This window comes from Stegostoma tigrinum, chromosome 26 (assembly GCF_030684315.1).
Source record: "Stegostoma tigrinum isolate sSteTig4 chromosome 26, sSteTig4.hap1, whole genome shotgun sequence".
NCBI lineage: Eukaryota > Metazoa > Chordata > Chondrichthyes > Orectolobiformes > Stegostomatidae > Stegostoma > Stegostoma tigrinum.
Window position 1 is genome coordinate 16,691,444 of NC_081379.1, and position 16,528 is coordinate 16,707,971.

General features: G+C 41.6%; 1 protein-coding gene across 3 annotated transcripts in view; it reads left to right on the plus strand.

Moving 5' to 3' along the window:
* Positions 1–16,528, plus strand: part of LOC125464051 (uncharacterized) — a 192,504-nt gene that overhangs the window by 57,568 nt on the left and 118,408 nt on the right. For all 3 annotated transcript variants that reach the window (XM_048556040.2, XM_048556041.2, XM_059655000.1), the window contains exons 4-5: positions 4,864–7,758; positions 10,720–10,884. In XM_048556040.2, coding sequence (XP_048411997.2) covers positions 4,864–7,758; positions 10,720–10,884 — 3,060 coding nt within the window. The remainder of the gene's footprint in view (positions 1–4,863; positions 7,759–10,719; positions 10,885–16,528) is intronic.

Consider the following 16,528-nt stretch of genomic DNA (forward strand, 5'->3'; position numbering starts at 1 on the left):
ACTGCTGCCTGACTCTGAACGAAAAGTTTTATTTACAAGCTTAAAATTGTGTGGCTTCATATGAAAACCATTACTGAATCACAAGAAAGAATACCAATGGAACAAAGAACCTTAACAACAGCAATCAGTAGCAATCTACAGAGATTTCTGCAGCATTGCTCGCTTAGTTTAAAATGTTTCTTTTAATATTCTGGTTAAAGTAGTAGATCCACTTGATGACTGATTACTGGATCTGATTAAAGGTTCAGTCCCTAAGCCATGAAGGATGGGACAGTGCAGATGTAGCCAATTGAAGCAAAATGAACAATTGTTACACTTCAATTTCTCATGTCTAGGGTGTTTATTGCTTTATGAATGGTCGAAAGCTTTAATTTAGATAATAGATCTTGCAGTTTCCAAATGATGAATAGGTTATAAATTTCAACTTCAGATTGGAAGTATTACTTAGGATTGCAAAAATCCCTCGTTGTTCGAATAGCAAGCCAATGTATGATATAAGAATTGAGGTACGAGAGATATTTGATGGCATGTTGTAAACGTGCTGTTTCATTATCATTTCGGCCCTTGTTGGAGGCAATGGATTCAAGTGTATTCCTGAGGGAGTGTTGCACTGTCAGATGGGCTGCCTTCCAGAGATGTCAAATCAGGTCCCTGTCTGCTCTCCTGGCACTATTTCATGGATGAGTAGAGAAGTTATCTCCTTGCATTCTGTTTAATGTTTGGCCATTTATGAACGTCACTGCAAACAAATTATCTGGTCATTGTCACGTTACGATATGCAATTTGGCAGTTGTGACCTATATTACAGTTGTGACTATTCTTCGAAAATAAAGAGCATCGTTAGCTGTGAAGGGTCATGGGACATTCTGAGGCCACACAAGTGTTACACACGAATGGTATTTATTTCAAGCCTTAACAAAAGAGGGCTAAATCTACTACATAGTGTGGAATTGAATTAGGCAGATCTCAATGATCCAAAATCATATGCTGTTTTGCTGAGTCAGTTGAAGCACTGCAATTGATCATTGTGCCTTGAGGCTAGGAGGGGAAAGTTTCTGCTCCTGGTAACTTATCTGGTGAGTTCAGTTGGAAAGTGCTTCTGGAAACACTGGGTGAGGGTAGGATTGATTTTGGTTGTGATTCCAGCGAGCAAGAATAGCCTAATTAAATCACCAGTGGATCAGCATCTTTAACTGATTTTTCCTTACCTGAGAGAATCAATTGCCAATCTATTGTTTGATCTCTGAAGATTATGGGACATAGTTTACTGGGAACTCTTATTACCCATTGTCTAATTTCTGTACTCACCTCACATTTTCCCCCCAACAAACGAACCAATTAAAAATTATAACAAAGAAGCCTGATTTTCAAAAATTTATTCAAAGGATAGAAGCCTCGTTTGCCTATCCCAAAATGCCTATACCTCAGGAGAACGGTATCCTGGAAACAGTCTAGTGACGGGAAGAGAGAGATTGTACATCTAAGCTATCATGAATGATAGACAATTAGCTAGACATTGTACCTATCAGCCAATTTCTGAGGAAAGGCCACTGGACCTGAAACATTAACTCTGACTTTTTCTTCACAGATGCTGCCAGATCTGCTGAGCTTTTCCAGCAACTTCTGATTTTGTTCCTGATTTACAGCATCCGCAGTTCTTTCGGCTTTTATTTTGAAGCAAGTATGCCTGGTAACAGAAAGGAAAATGGGCAAGTAAAATGAGAAAGCAGGCAAATCAAAAGAAAGCATCAAGTGAGCTTAGAATGCAGAACAATGTCAAAAAGACAAAATTAAGGGGACTTTACATGAAAGTACACAGCTTTCACAACAACATAAATGATTTGAAGCCAAAATTGGAGGTAAATGGGAATGATCTAATTGTTGTTACAAAAATGGGGTGACCAAGACTGGCAACTGCATAATCAAGTATAGTCAACATTTAGGAAGCTTGGGGATAAAAGAAAATGGAGGTGTTACTGTACTGATAATATGGGATAGAATCAGTACTTCAAGGGAGGATGTCAAATCAGAAAAATAAGTGAAGAATTTGAATGGAGTTCTTTATATTTCACCAATAGAGATACAGGACAGTAATAATCAGGAGTTAGAAGAATCTGTAGCTGGGGGTAATACAGGAATCATGGGTGACTTCAACCTGCATGTATAATTATATTATCAACTAGATTAAGTGAATGAGTACTAATGCTGCGCAGGATGAGTTTCTGACATGTGTTAGGGATGGTTTTCTAGAGCAGTATGTTGAGGAATTAACTTTTTAAAATCTTGTGCAATGAGAAAAGGCCACTTAATAATCTTGCTGTAAAAGACCCTTGAAGGAGTAATGGCAATAATATGGCAGAATTTTACATTGGTTTGAAAATAAGGTACTTCAATCTGTGGCCAGGTTGCCAATTTTGAGCAAAGGAAATTATGATGCTATGAGGAGCAAATTGCCTAAAGTGAATTGGAAAAATATGTGGAAGGGTACGACAATGTGAAAAGGTATGCTAACCTTTATCACAACAGTATTTGAGTACAGGAGAAGCAAAGTCTTTCTTCAGTTGTATAGATTCATGACTAGACCCTGCCTGGAGCAGTGTTTGTAATTTTGGACTTTTACCTTAGGAAAGATATTACTGGTATCTACGAATGTTCACCAGACTTGTTCCTGGAATGGCATGACTATCTTATGAAGAGATGTTGGGAAAACTGTATTCTGTAGAGGTGAGAGATCACTTGGAAATTGTATGTTTTTTTTAAGAAGGCCTATAATGTTGTTAGCAAGTAAACCTGAGGATTAGCATAATTGAGAAAACAACAAATGAAGACAAACATAATAGGAACTGCAGATGCTGGAGAATCTGAGATATCAAGGTGTAGAGCTGGATGAACACAGCAGGCCAAGCAGCATCAGAGGAGCAGGAAACCTGACATTTCAGGCCCAGACCCTTCATCAGAAATGGGGGAGGGGAAGGGGGTCTCTGAATTAAATAGGGAGAGAGGGATAGGCGGTAGAAGATGGATGAAGGAGAGGATAAGTGGAGAGGAGATAGACAAGTCAAAGGGGCGGGGATGGAGCCAGTAAAGGTGAGTGTAGGTGGGGAAGTAGGGAGGGGATAGGTCAGTCCAGGGAGGACGGACAGGTCAAGAGGGCGGGATGAGGTTAGTAGGTAGGAAATGGGAGTGCGGCTTGAGGTGGGAGGAGGGGATAGGTGAAAGGAAAAACAAGTTAGGGAGACGGGGACGAGCTGTGCTGGTTTTGGGATGCAGTAGGGGAAGGGGAGATTTTGAAGCTGGTGAGGTCCACATTGATACCATTAGGCTGCAGGGTTCCCAAGTGGAATATAAGTTGCTGTTCCTGCAACCTTCGGACGGCATCATTGTGGCACTGCAGGAGGCCCATGATGGACATGTCGTCTGAGGAATGGGAGGGGGAGTTGAAGCGGTTCACAATTGTGAGGTGCAGTTTTTTATTGCAAACTGAGCGTAAGTGTTCTGCAAAGCGGTCCCAAACCTGCACTTGGTTTCCCCTATGTAGAGGAGGCCACAATGGGAACAGCGGATACATTGTACCACATTAGCGGATGTGCAGGTGAACATCTGCTTGATGTGGAAAGTCTTCTTGGGGCCTGGGAAGGGGGTGAGGGGGGAGGTGTGGGGGCAGGTGTAGCACTTCCTGCGGTTGCAGGGGAAGGTGCCGGGTGTGGTGGGGCTGGAGGAGAGTGTGGAGCGAACAAGGGAGTCACGGAGAGAGTCGTCCCTCTGGAAAGGAGATAAGGGTGGGGAGCGAAAAATGTCTTTGGTGGTGGGGTCGGATTGCAGAGGACGAGGGGGATTCTTTTTTGGTTGTTATTGCGGGGAGGGTGTGTGAGGGATGAGTTGCGGGAATTGTGGGAGACACAGTCAAAACTGGTAGGGAAAATGGAATATGAATACAGATTAACAAAAAATATAAAATAGTACTGTAAAAACTTCCGTAGGTATGTAAAAGTGAAAAGTTTGACTAAGGCAAATATCAGTCCTACAAACAGGAGCATGACTGGGAACAGAGAAATGGCAGAGAAACTAAATGATTAGTTTGAGCCTTCACTGAGGAAGATACAAGAAATCTCCTAGAATTAGAAATCTAAATGACGAGGGAGACTGAGGAAATGAAAGGCAGTAGTATTGGTAAAAATGTAGTGTTTGAGAAATGAATGGAACTGAGAATTGAGTAGGCTTTGGGATCTAATAACCCACATTCCAGAGTGGTGGAAGTGATAGATCTGGGGACATTGGATGTACTGATGACCATCTTCCAAAATTCTTTAGATTGCAGAATGGTTCCTGCAGATTAGAAGGTCGCAATTGTCACCCCATTGTTTAAGAAGGGATGGGGGAAGAGAGTTTTTTTTTTGATGTTTAAAAGTGTCAAGGCATGTTGAAAGAAAACAAGAATATAGCATTCATGCAGAGGATCAGTCATGATTATAGTGAATGGCCGGGCAGGATTGGAGGGCCAGATGGCTTCCTCCTGCTCCTAATTCATATGTTGTTTGTGCATTTCTTGGGACCAAAGTAGATGACCTCTCACTTTGGACTGTGTATAATCTGGCCCAGTTTTGCAACTTTTGTTGCCAGTCTGCAACATTGACTATGCCACCTAACTGAGTATTGTTGGCAAACATGTATATGTAGGTCTCCAGTCCTGCACCTGAGTAATTTGGCAATGAAGCTAAAAGCTGAGGCCTTGTGCAGACCTGGGGCTTACCATTAGTTGTCAACTGGAATGTATGCCCATTATCCTTAATGTCAGGTTTCTAGCTCCTCATAATCAATATGCTATTGTCAAATGCTGAACTGCTCTTTTTTGTGTCTTTTTAGACAAAGAATGAAAAGCACTTGATGGACACTGCCACTGAATTTAGGTGGAGCAGACGTCAGTCAGTGAAGAAAGTGAGCCAGGTCTTTGATAACCTTGCCTCAGATGATAAAACTCACTCTGAGAAAATAAGCAGGAGAAACACCTTCAACAGGAAGGACGAGATGATGAAGAGACAAATAAATGTCAGCAGTGAGCCTGCAAGTAATGCTTCAATGACCAGGGTTAGCGCACACAGTTCAGGTGGACAGAAAACAGTCACTTCAGCTGTGGACTCTGACTTACGCATAAAAACTGTAAAAGTCTCTGTTGTTGAAAATGAGATCCAGCGTCACAAAGTACCAGAGGTTTTGCATTCAGAAGATCTTATACAGTCCTTCGATAAAAGCAAGAGATCAGAGCACATTGCTCAGCCTGAGCTGAAACATTACACTACATTGAAAATATCATCTGAAGTGATGTGTAATGATACAGAGCCCAATAAAACTAAGCCTTTGGAGCTCGAAGCTGCAGCCTTAGGGGAGCAAAGAAAGACTCATTTCAAATCTGGGGAAGAAAGAGTTCCCAGGTTTTCGGTAAATGCTCCTCCTTCCTCAAAAGTTACTGCACAAAACATTTCTGATTTGTTATTACCCACAACTAAAATTGATGTCTTGCAAGATGCAAATGAGAAAGCAGTCAGTGCCCCCCCTACAGCAATTGAAGACAAAGTCACAATTCACAGCAGGAGGAAGTCACATTCTCCAAAGAACCAAACCAAACTCGAAGGGAATGTTTCTGGTGCAAAGGGATATTGGAATCAGTCTCTTCCAGCTGAGAGCAATTCAACCCTTCAGACACCACCGACTGCACCAAATTCTCAAATTCAAGTAGCTGAGGTGCTGAACCCTATTCAGAATCAGTCATCTCATATTGAGGTACGAACCCCAGCTGTAGTGGACTCAGATAAGGGTGAAAAGAAGAATATTAAAAAGATTCAGCCCAGTTCCCACCGTAACACGGAACTATTACTCGTGTCAAAAGACAGCTTTAAAGAATTTCGTTTGAAAAAGGATGATGAAGCTGCCAATCAAGAGTGCCTGTCCTCTGCTGGGTATGTTGATGTGAAAGATGCAAAAGGCAGTAATGATGTAGAAGGATATAAAGGAACAAGGGTGTTGCAGCAAGATGATAGAATTAAAGAATTCAGTGCGAACGTCCAGCCAAAGGAAGGGAAGGATAACAGAAAGAAAAAGACACATCTGGAGCCCATCTTTAAATCCTCTTCAGAAGATCACATCTCTGATTTTTCACCTGGAATGAGTTATTCGAAACGCAGATATACATCTGAACTACTGCCTCCTTCAGACAGTCAGCCAGTTGATAGATCAAAAGATGTGTTCCCTGAAGAGAACCTTAGAAGTCACCCTAAGTTAATTGCTTCAGCCAAACCTAAAATAACCCTGTTGACTGATGCATTCCTGGACATGCCATGTATAAGTGGAGAGGATTATTCTTCAAAGAAAAGCCATTTAACACCAAGCACAAAAGACCCAAGAAGTGCAGAGTTTGAGAAGTTAAGAAAGAGCAAGGTTATCTCACGTCATAACAGGCATACTATATTAGATCTTGATACTTTGATGGCGGATTGGGGGAAAGAAATGACTAAAAGCAAGAATAAAGAGTCAAAGTCTTCTCTTTATCATGATAAAATGTATAATGACCATTCCAGTCCTTGGAAAACTCCTTTGCTGACCAGTTCTTATGTCTCTAGTCTTTATAATGAACAATCATCCAAAAAGATGACACAATCTGCTGATCATGTCATTGAAATATTATCTTCATCAGATAAGGACAAAAATACAGCTGAAGTACTGAATAAAAAACACTTGCAGCATAATAGTGTCTTAGACCTAGATGTATTGATGGCTGAATACAGAAAGTCTGTAAGCATGGCTCGAGAGCCCATCTCTTCGAAGCTAGCTGAAAGAAAATCTCCAAATGTGAAAATTCAGAAGAGCTCATCGTTTACGTCGCATGAAGCAAAGACTTATATGAAAACTGATAGAATAAAAGACTGTTGTGATGAGGAAATTAAAAAGGATGTGTCTGATGGTGTGCCTGCTCTTTTTAAGAGACAATCCAAGGATGGGAGATGGAAGAGCACTCCATCCTTAGCCTACAATGAATATGATAAATTGGAAAAGAGTGATCTTTGTTCAAATGGTCAGAAATCGGAGGGTAAACAAATCCAAGAAATGGATACTTTGACCAGCACACCTGCCAGTTTAAACAGGTGGCCTAAGCATGACAAGATGAAAAGCAGACCATCCTCAACATATATAAGGCATGGGGAGGTGGAACAGGCTAAGGCTGTGACAAATGGGCTAAAATCGAATGGTAGCAGAGAGAAAGGAAAACTTAGAGAGGAAGATCAGAGTGGTCCAAAGCCAAGGCAAAGAAAAAATAGGAGTGAAGAAAGAAAGTTAGAAATAACCCCCATTGAGAAAGAACGTTCACCTCAAGTATTTGATGGTCATTGCCCTGACAGTAAAACTGGCGTGTTGGATTATTTGATCAGACCAAGAATACTGGTTCACAATTCACCACACTTTATTTTGGAGAATGAAAAGTATGTTGAGATGTCAGTTGATGATGAGATGTGTCCAACAGTAGGAAACAGACCTACAGTCCATAAAGAAGGTTATGAACAGAAATCTCCTCGGGTCAAGAATGAATTTTCGAAAGATCCAAAACAGTCAGTCTCGGAGTTTACAATGTCAAGGCTTTTGGAAGGTTGCAAGCAGATACAAAAGGCGGTCGATAGTCTGACCGAAGGAGCATCAAACTTCAGAGGCCATGAAGGAAGAAAGAACTACTCAACTGGGGAAGCTCAAAGCAGAGTCTCAGAAACAATGGTATGTGTAATGCTGTCAATGACAGAGGATCAAGGGGTGAGCAATGTTGATTGAGAGACTGAAAAAAAAATTGTCTGTGCAAAATGAGCAGCTAAATAACATGATCAATTGAAGGGAAAGTTTACGTGAAGATATGATAAAGGTATTCAAAATCATGAGGGATTAGGACAGAGAAATAGTGTTCCTGATAATGGAACGATTGAGAACCAGCGAGCCCCAATTTAATGTGATTAGAAAAAGAAGCAGTTATAAGGATGAATTATATTATGCAGTGAGCAGTTAGAATTTGCTTGCAAGTGTGTTGGAGCAGATTTATTCTTGGCTTTCAAAAGGGAATTGGACAGTTATCTGAGGAGAAGAGAAAGTGCAGGGCCACTGGAAAAAGGCAAGGGATGAGGTGAGTTACTCTTGTAGAGAAGTGGCACAAATAAGTGGAAATGTTTCCTCCTGTGCCGCAACCATTCTATGATTAGAAAATAGAGCAGTATAGCACAGGTATCAGCCCTTCGGCCCACCACATCTGTTCTAAACTAATTGCATCTGCCTGTACTTGGCCAGAATCCTTCTATTCTTTGCCTGTTCATGTCTCCTTCTAAGTGCCGCTTAAACATACTATCGTATCACCTCCCCAAGCAGCACATTCCAGGCACTCTGTGTAAAAAAAAAAAGAACTTGATGCGCACATCTCCTTTAACTTTTTTCCCTCCCACCTTTAAACCTGTGCCCTCAGTATTTGACATTTTCATCCTGGGAAAGAAACTCCAACTGTCCATATTCCCCATAATTTTGTGCACTTCTATCCCCAGCCTCCGACACTCTTGTGAAAACAACCCAAGTTTGTCCAAGTTTGTCCAGCATCTCCTTACAGCTCGTACACTCCAATCCATGCAACATCCTGGTAAACCTCTTCTGCAACCTCTCCGAGCCTCCACGTCCTTCCTACAGTAGGGCAACCAACACAACACACAGTCCTCCAAATGTGGCCTGACCAAGCTATTACACAGTTGCAACCTGACTTGCCAACTTTTATGCTCAAAGCCCTGACCGATTACAGGCAAGCATGCCGTATGCTGCCTTTACCATCTTAACCACTCACAATTCTATGAGAAACCATTAATTTTTTTCAGCAAATACAATACTGTGTTAATATTGCTTAAGGTTGGATTCCTCAACTGGTATGAAATGTAGTTACCTACCTCATTCACCTAAACAGTTAGAAAGAAACTTAACATCTTGTGTATGGCTAGATTGTCTAAGAGTTCCACTGTTTACTGTGAGGTTTTGGTCTGCCAGGGGATTCTGATTAGGTTGTGCTGTAGTTCTTAAAAGATGTGCTCTTATATTTGCATGCGGAAAAGCTGAAAGCTAATTTTCTATCATTACAACTTTGAATATGTTACCCTTGTGATGTAAGCAACTTTTACTTATTTCTTGCCATTTCATTCCGTGTACTTATTGCCCAAGGCTTACGCCACATATTATTCTGGGGCAAGGTGAGGAGATCACCTTCAAGACCCCTTTACCCTACCTGGAAATTGAACCCACACTGTTTACAGTATTCAGCATGACACTGAAGCGAAACTGAGCTACCTGATGCACACTTTATCTGCTTCACTTCTAAATGATTTCTACCCACCCTGCTGCATGACTTTTGAACCTTTTTGAAGTAACCTTTGACACAGGTTGCTTGTTCCAGTGACAAAGTCAGAACATTTGGTAAATGCAGCATAACTCAGCACTGAAGAAGTAACTTGAAGAATCGGACAATCAGAAAGTGCATTACTGAGCCACCTCTGTACTTAGTCCCTGATCTGTATTCTATTGAAAGTTAAAGCTGCAGCATCTCTGCTAAAAGGAAAGGAGTGTGGAGGAAAGAGTGTCATTTCTAGATAAAATATCATTCAGCCCAGCTGCCAGTCGTTTGATAGGAAGACTTTTAAACCATTTCATTTTTCTTCCGTGTGAGAGATTCGCACACATTCTCCTCATTCTTCCACCTTCTCTGTCCCCTCCCCCATTTTACCTTCCCACTCTTGCTCCCTGTCTCTCCTTTGCTTTACCTTCCTTTCACTATCTGTTTTATTACCACCCTCCATTCCTCCTCCTTTGCCTCATTTATCTATTTTCCCTCCCATTCACATAGTTACTTACATTATCTGCCATTTCTGACCCTGCTCGACCAAAACAATTCAAACTGATCTTGATTAGCCACAAGCAACGCCGTGGGCATCGACCAGTTATTCATGAATATTATGTAATTTAACTTAGAAACAAATGGCTGTTTTCTTTATCGAACTCGGAATAAACAAATCTAAAGAGATGCACTCATCATCTCAAACTTGCACACCCTAGCACTCTGTGCAAAACAATTCCCTGTCTGTGTGTGTTATAGCATGGGCATGTTTCTGTGTGAATGTTAACATGGCTTTCTTCTTATTTCAAGTGCTTTCTGACTTCGATTAAAACAGTCCCCTCTAGTAGTAGAGGCCTGAGCGGTTTTACATGCATAATTATTATTTAATATTCTTGTTTCTCTTTCCTAGAGAGAGATTAGGTGGGTTGCTGCTTAAGGTGCTTCTAAAGGTGGCTGATGGTAGTCAGAATGATGTCTTATCGTCCTTTTATTTATCCCACTCCTTCTACTAGAAATGCAGCAGCTTTAGATTTCAGTATGGTAAAGATCGGGAACTGAGTATTTCAGTCACTGGGGCATGTACTTTCTGATTGTGTGACTCTGCACACCAGTGCTTCAGTACCAGATTGTTAATCAGGAATTCTGTCTTTGTGAGCGGTGACAAAAAATCAGTGGAAATAAATGGGGAATAGCCTAATTTTATGCCTGCTAGCAGGTAGAAACGGGGCTGTACATCCTACTCACTTGTTAGGTTTTGCCCAAAATTTAACAGTATGAAAGGGAGCTTCTCTGATGACTTACTCCCAGCTCTCCTTTATACATGACAGGGATCTTACAGTGTGGAAAAGGAGCATCCTCCTGCATCCCCAAGCAAGACACAGAGGAAAATCAGGGACATGACCCAGTTGACCTCAAAGACCAAGAAACAGAATGAGAAGAAAATGTACTCCAGGCGCACTGTGCACCAGGAGAAGAACCAAGATCCGAAGCTGGTAAGGAAGTCGAAGTTATTTTCATGTTGGTTGCAGAAACAACAGTGACAGTGACCATCAGCCGCACTGTTGGTGCCAGTGTCATGGGGGAGGATGTACATTGTTCTTTCAGAGCTGATGTGAGTGGGAATGTTCTCCTGTTGACAGTGCAGGAGCTGGTTACATGAACAGTGTTATGTACAGCTCGAGCTGTGAGTATTTGTAAGAGCATCTCTGAGCTGGCAGTATTAGTGTTGCTGAGTGGAGTGTGCCTGAAGTCTGGACAGATAATACTGATGATGATGCAAACTGTGGTTGTACACTTGATGATGAAGCAGATTTGTTGTTGCTGTATTGAATAAAGGCCACTTTTATTGATGGGGATGGCCATCCTGTTCTCAGGACCAATGACATTGATATCACTGAATGTTGAATATCTAGTGATGATTAGATTTTTGTGTGCACTGCTTGTATTTTGTTTGGGCCTCACAATTCCTGCCGCCCCAGTTAAGGTGCATGGATTGTATTTGTCCTCTAGTACCAGTCTGAGGTGGCTGTTAGTGTAAGGTTTAACAGGTGGTTGCTGACAGGCTGAAGGCGTTATAGCTATTGTAATTTTTGACCAATGCCCAACTATGTGCTCTCACTGCAACAATCAGGAGCTATTCTGCCAGATGTTTTCCCTTCCCCATCATAATCAGCAAACCCATTTTACAGGCCCCAACTAAGATCCAACAAATCACACAGACTGAACAATGTGCCCAAGAGACTTTGCTTATGTGTGTGTGTATATACAGCAGAAGGTCATTTGTCCTCTTGAGCCTGCTGTACTATTCCATAGGATCATGGTTGATCTGCTGTTCCTCACATCCACTTTCCTGCCTTTTCCCTGTGCCCCTTGATTTCCCGACTGATTAAGAGCCTATCTATCTCAGCTTTAAATATATACAAACACACTGGAGCCACACCTAAATGAGGTAAGGAGTTCCAAAGACTCTTGGCCCTCTAAGAGAATAAATGCCTCCACATCTCGCCCTTAAATTGGCCCCCGTTTAATTCTGAGACTATGCTGTCTGACCCTAGACTCTCCCATGAGGGAAAACATCCTCTCAGCGTGAAGAGATAGTAAGAACTGCCGATGCTGGATTCGGAAATAACGCAGTATGGAGCTGGAGGAGCGCAGCAGGCCAGGCAGCATCAGAGGAACAGGAAAGCTGACATTTCGGGTCAGGACCCTTCTTCTGAAATAGGGGAGGGGTAAGGGAGCCATGAAATAAATAGAGAGAGGAGGGATGGGGCTGGGGAAGATAAGTGGGATGGTGTTAGGTGAATCCAGGTTGGTTTTGGGGATCGGTCAGTGTGTTGGGAAGACCGGTTTGGTGGGAGAGAAGATGGACAGGTTGTGTCAGGTCAAGGAGGGAGGGATGACAGGGGAGGGTTGGTCATGGGATGAGGCCAGGGGTGGGCAGATTTGAGGAGATTTGAGACCCAATGGTCTCAATGTGGACTTTACCAGTTTCAAAATCTCCCCACCCCAGCCTCATCCATGACCAACCCTCCCTCTCTTCCCCGCCTCCTTGACCTGACGCAACCTGTCCATCTTCTCTGCTACCCATCTGCTCCTCCCAGCTCACTGACGGATCCCTACCACTGCCTACCTGGACTCACCTGTCACCATCCCACCTACATTTCCCAGCCCCACCCTCAGTCTCTAGTTATTTCAGAGCTCCCGTCCCCCTCCCCCATTTCCGGAGATGGGTCCCAACCCGAAACGTCAATTTTCCTGCTCCTCTAATGCTGCCTGGCCTGCTGCGCTCCTCCAGATCAACATTGTGTTATCTCTCAGCATTTACCTTGTCAAGCCCTTTAAGAATCCTGTATGTTTCAACGAGATCACTTCTCCATCTTCTCAACTTCTAAATGTCCTCTAAACTCTTCTAAACTTAATGAGCTCACTGAAACATTGTGGAGCCCAGCGTATAGCTTGTGGAGATTAGTGTCTGGAATTAAACCAAAAACCCTTATTGAGATTTGTAGCAGGAACCCCAGCCATCATTTACTCTCCGTAAACAAGAAGTGCTGTTATTATTGATGTTGCCCTACCTTGTGCCCCAAGTGGTTTGTGGTTTAATTCAGACACCTGTGGAAAAGAACATGTATGGATGATATTTGAGGACATGATCAGGAGAGCTTTGAGTCACTGCTGAACAGACTGATAGCACCAATACCAATGATAAAACCTGAGGAGATACAGGTAGACAGTGCACCATGGAAACAGATAAGGAATCAGTGCCTTCAGGACAGAAAATTGGACGAAAGGGAAAACCCTATTGTTCAGTCCAGGCTGCATTCTACGTTTTCTTGACTAGCATTGTTTCAGACATCAGAAAATATTTTTGAAATTGATTTCCTGCTATTGCTACAAAGAGATTGCAATAATTCACTTTTGTACACAGCCCCTCGAGAATGACCTTGATTACATTTTGTGTGAAACTTTGACAGTTTGGGCTCAAAATATATTGTCAATATTATTTTGGTGTTACCATTTAACATTTGTGATATCTGGTGTGCTAAGAGTTGGCACTGATACAAAATAGGAGTATGTATCCATTCTCACTCCATGTGTGGAGGTGGGGGGAGGACATTTTATATTCCCTGTTCCTGATTGTTTTTGACGCAATTAACAAATGGAAATCTAATTCAACACTTTGTGTCAGCAGTTCGACAGGAATTGTTTGCTGACTGTTACTAGAAAGGATTATGTTTTCAATGAAAAAGATGGTCAATCCTTAAGAATACTGGTCAATATATGAATCCAACATGGATCATCGTCTGGGTACAACTCAGGAAATAGCTGTACTTGTATGAATTGTGACTCCTGTTCCACAATCAAAGTTATTGTTTCCACACTTCAGTGAAGAGAGCGTACCCTTTGGGAAATGTTATGGTTTGGGTTATGAAAAGCCTTTAGCATTAATATAAGTTTACTAAATCTGTGTACCATAGAAATTGCACCTCTAATCAGGAGCCACACAAAATAATGTACAACATGTAGTATTTTTATGTTGAAAATATTTACACGTTTTACAGTAAGTACTGTTTTTACTCGTTCGTCATTTTGGTCCTACCATTAGTCCTATCACAAGCTTTGCTGTACATGAGGTCTATTTTTATATGTGCCTCTCTACAATCATTAAGGCTGAACTCTAATCAATAGGTTCAGTAGTCTGTATGTAGAACAACAGATGCAGCTGAAAGTGCAGTGAGATCATTGCTTTTTAAAGGTGACAAACAGAGGGCATGCATCAGAGGCAGTGAATTAGGCAAAATAGCCAGTGATATTGATTTTATAACCCATCCGTGGAGCCTTCGCAAGTGAGTTCTGACTGCATGGTTTGTGTTGTGTCAGTCACCATTCAATGTAATATCCCAGCTGTTCATGACAGTTCTAAGAAGAACTCAGGTTGTTAGGGCTGCTGTGTAATGTGGATTATGATGTCTTGAATTGCTGTCCTGCATGTTTCAGCGCGTGTGTTTGTTAGTTTGGAGATGTATTTGGAGGGGGAGAAGCAAAACCATTATTCAGTGTTCAACTACCTCCTTCTGTCCATTAGCATTTGACATTCTGTCCATGTTCTCAAGTAATTGTTACCCACAAATGGGATGTTCGAGTTGCGGCCACTGATCCCTATTATAGCATTTACATTTATTTTGGTTTGCTGATTGTCCTGTCTGATATATGTTGGACTGAATTTATTTAACTTGTTTTAAGATGTTGGAAAAGGTTGCTATCTGATTGATGCCCAAGATATAAGATAACTGCAAAATATTGGAAATACTGACTTTCAGTTTTTTATGCATTCCTCCATGACTCTATGGTCTTTACTAAATGAAGCATCAATATGTGAGCTTGAACAAACCTATCTGTACAAGAGCGCGGTAACAACCTGTCTTCCAGTGATAACCTCAACCAGCTGCCACAGAGTTACAGAGGATGATTCCAGCCATTAATTATTTTTCTTTCCTTCCTGTCTCCTGATGGACAATTTCTACTCGTTGCCACTTATCCAGAGCAGAGATCTGAAATCCCATAGAGGCAAGTGAGCATTGAAACCAGCTTGTTATTTTTTCGGATGTTCCAATGCATATTGTTACCAGTAGATGGCAGCTCAATGCACAGGCAATTAGGTCTGTACACAATATATACTGGACTAGTTTGAGAAAGGTTCAGCTTCAGTGTAAAGGACCCGCCTGAATGTCTACAGACACCATTTTTTTCTATTGTTATAATAAGTGGTCATCCTCATGTTCAATTCCACCATAGGGTCTACTGTCCTTACCTTTATCTCCTTAAGCTTCACAATCATCTGAGAACTTTGTATTCCTCAATGACTGCTCTTGTATCTCCAATAACCTTCACTTCCATATTCTTGAACTCCGGGAGTTGCTTCCTAAGCTTTCTACCTTCCTGTGTGTCTTTCCTTTAAGCCATCTCTTCACCAAGCTTTTGGCCACTTTTCACCTGACCACTCTTTCAAGTTCTATCCAAATGCACTTCTGCGAGTTGATTTGAGGGTTTTACTACATTTAATGCACTATGCAAATGTAACAAGTTTTAATAACAATAGGCCCACAAGAGAGACAGAGAATGTAAAATCTATTTGGGCTTAACAGTAAAATTACATTTGCTGAAAAGTATAAGAAACAGGATGTGCTAAGTTTAAGGTGATGTTGGTCAGCACAGAAACAAATGTCCCTTCAGCAGAAAGGTCAGATTGTGACGATACACAGATGCACTGTATCAGGGATTTTAGTCGTGAATTTTCTTCTCTTGGTTCTGTTCACCACTACAATCCATGTCTTGGACACTCGTTCCAGTTGAAAGTAGAGCATGAAGTAGATAAAGAGTGAAGGTACAAGACAAAACAGCAAGTGAATGCGGTACATAGACTGACTTGTCCTTTATTGTAAAACACCCCCTAGAAAAGATATGGAAGGGAATGTGCATTTATATAACACCTTTTATGACCTCAGGACATCCCAGATCACTTTACTGCGAATGAAGTACTTTTAAGGTGCAGTTAATTTTGCAACTTAGGTGATTCTGTCCCCGATTTGGTCTTGCAACAAACAGCACATTTGATACCAGATAACCCGTTCTTTGGTGTTGTCGATGGAGGTGCAAGTGTTGGCCAGGACAATAACTGCCATGTTATTTATCAAATTTTGGCATGGATATTTTTGTAGAACAATTAAACACAGAAGGTGGCCATTTGACATATTGAATCCATGTTGGCCTGTCCATTTGTGACTGCATGCAGGCCCCAGGCTCATCTGAACGCCAGCATTTCCAAAGGCGTAGTGCTCTTTGGGAACTGTGCTGAAGTACTGGCCTAACGTTTGGAGCTCCTGTTTCTGGAGTTCAAGTTGTTAACTCTTAGTTTTCTGACTCAGATGATGTTGCTCCTAACTGTGGGATGTGATGGCCTACTGGTATTAATGCTGGACTATTAATTCAGAAACTCAGCTAAAGTTGTAGGGACCCGGGTGCAAACCTGCTACAAGTGATGGTGGAATTTGAATTCAATTTTAAAAATCTGGGATTAAGAGTCTACTGATGACTTTGCAATCAGTGTAATTTGTCAGAAAAAACTCCTGGCTCACT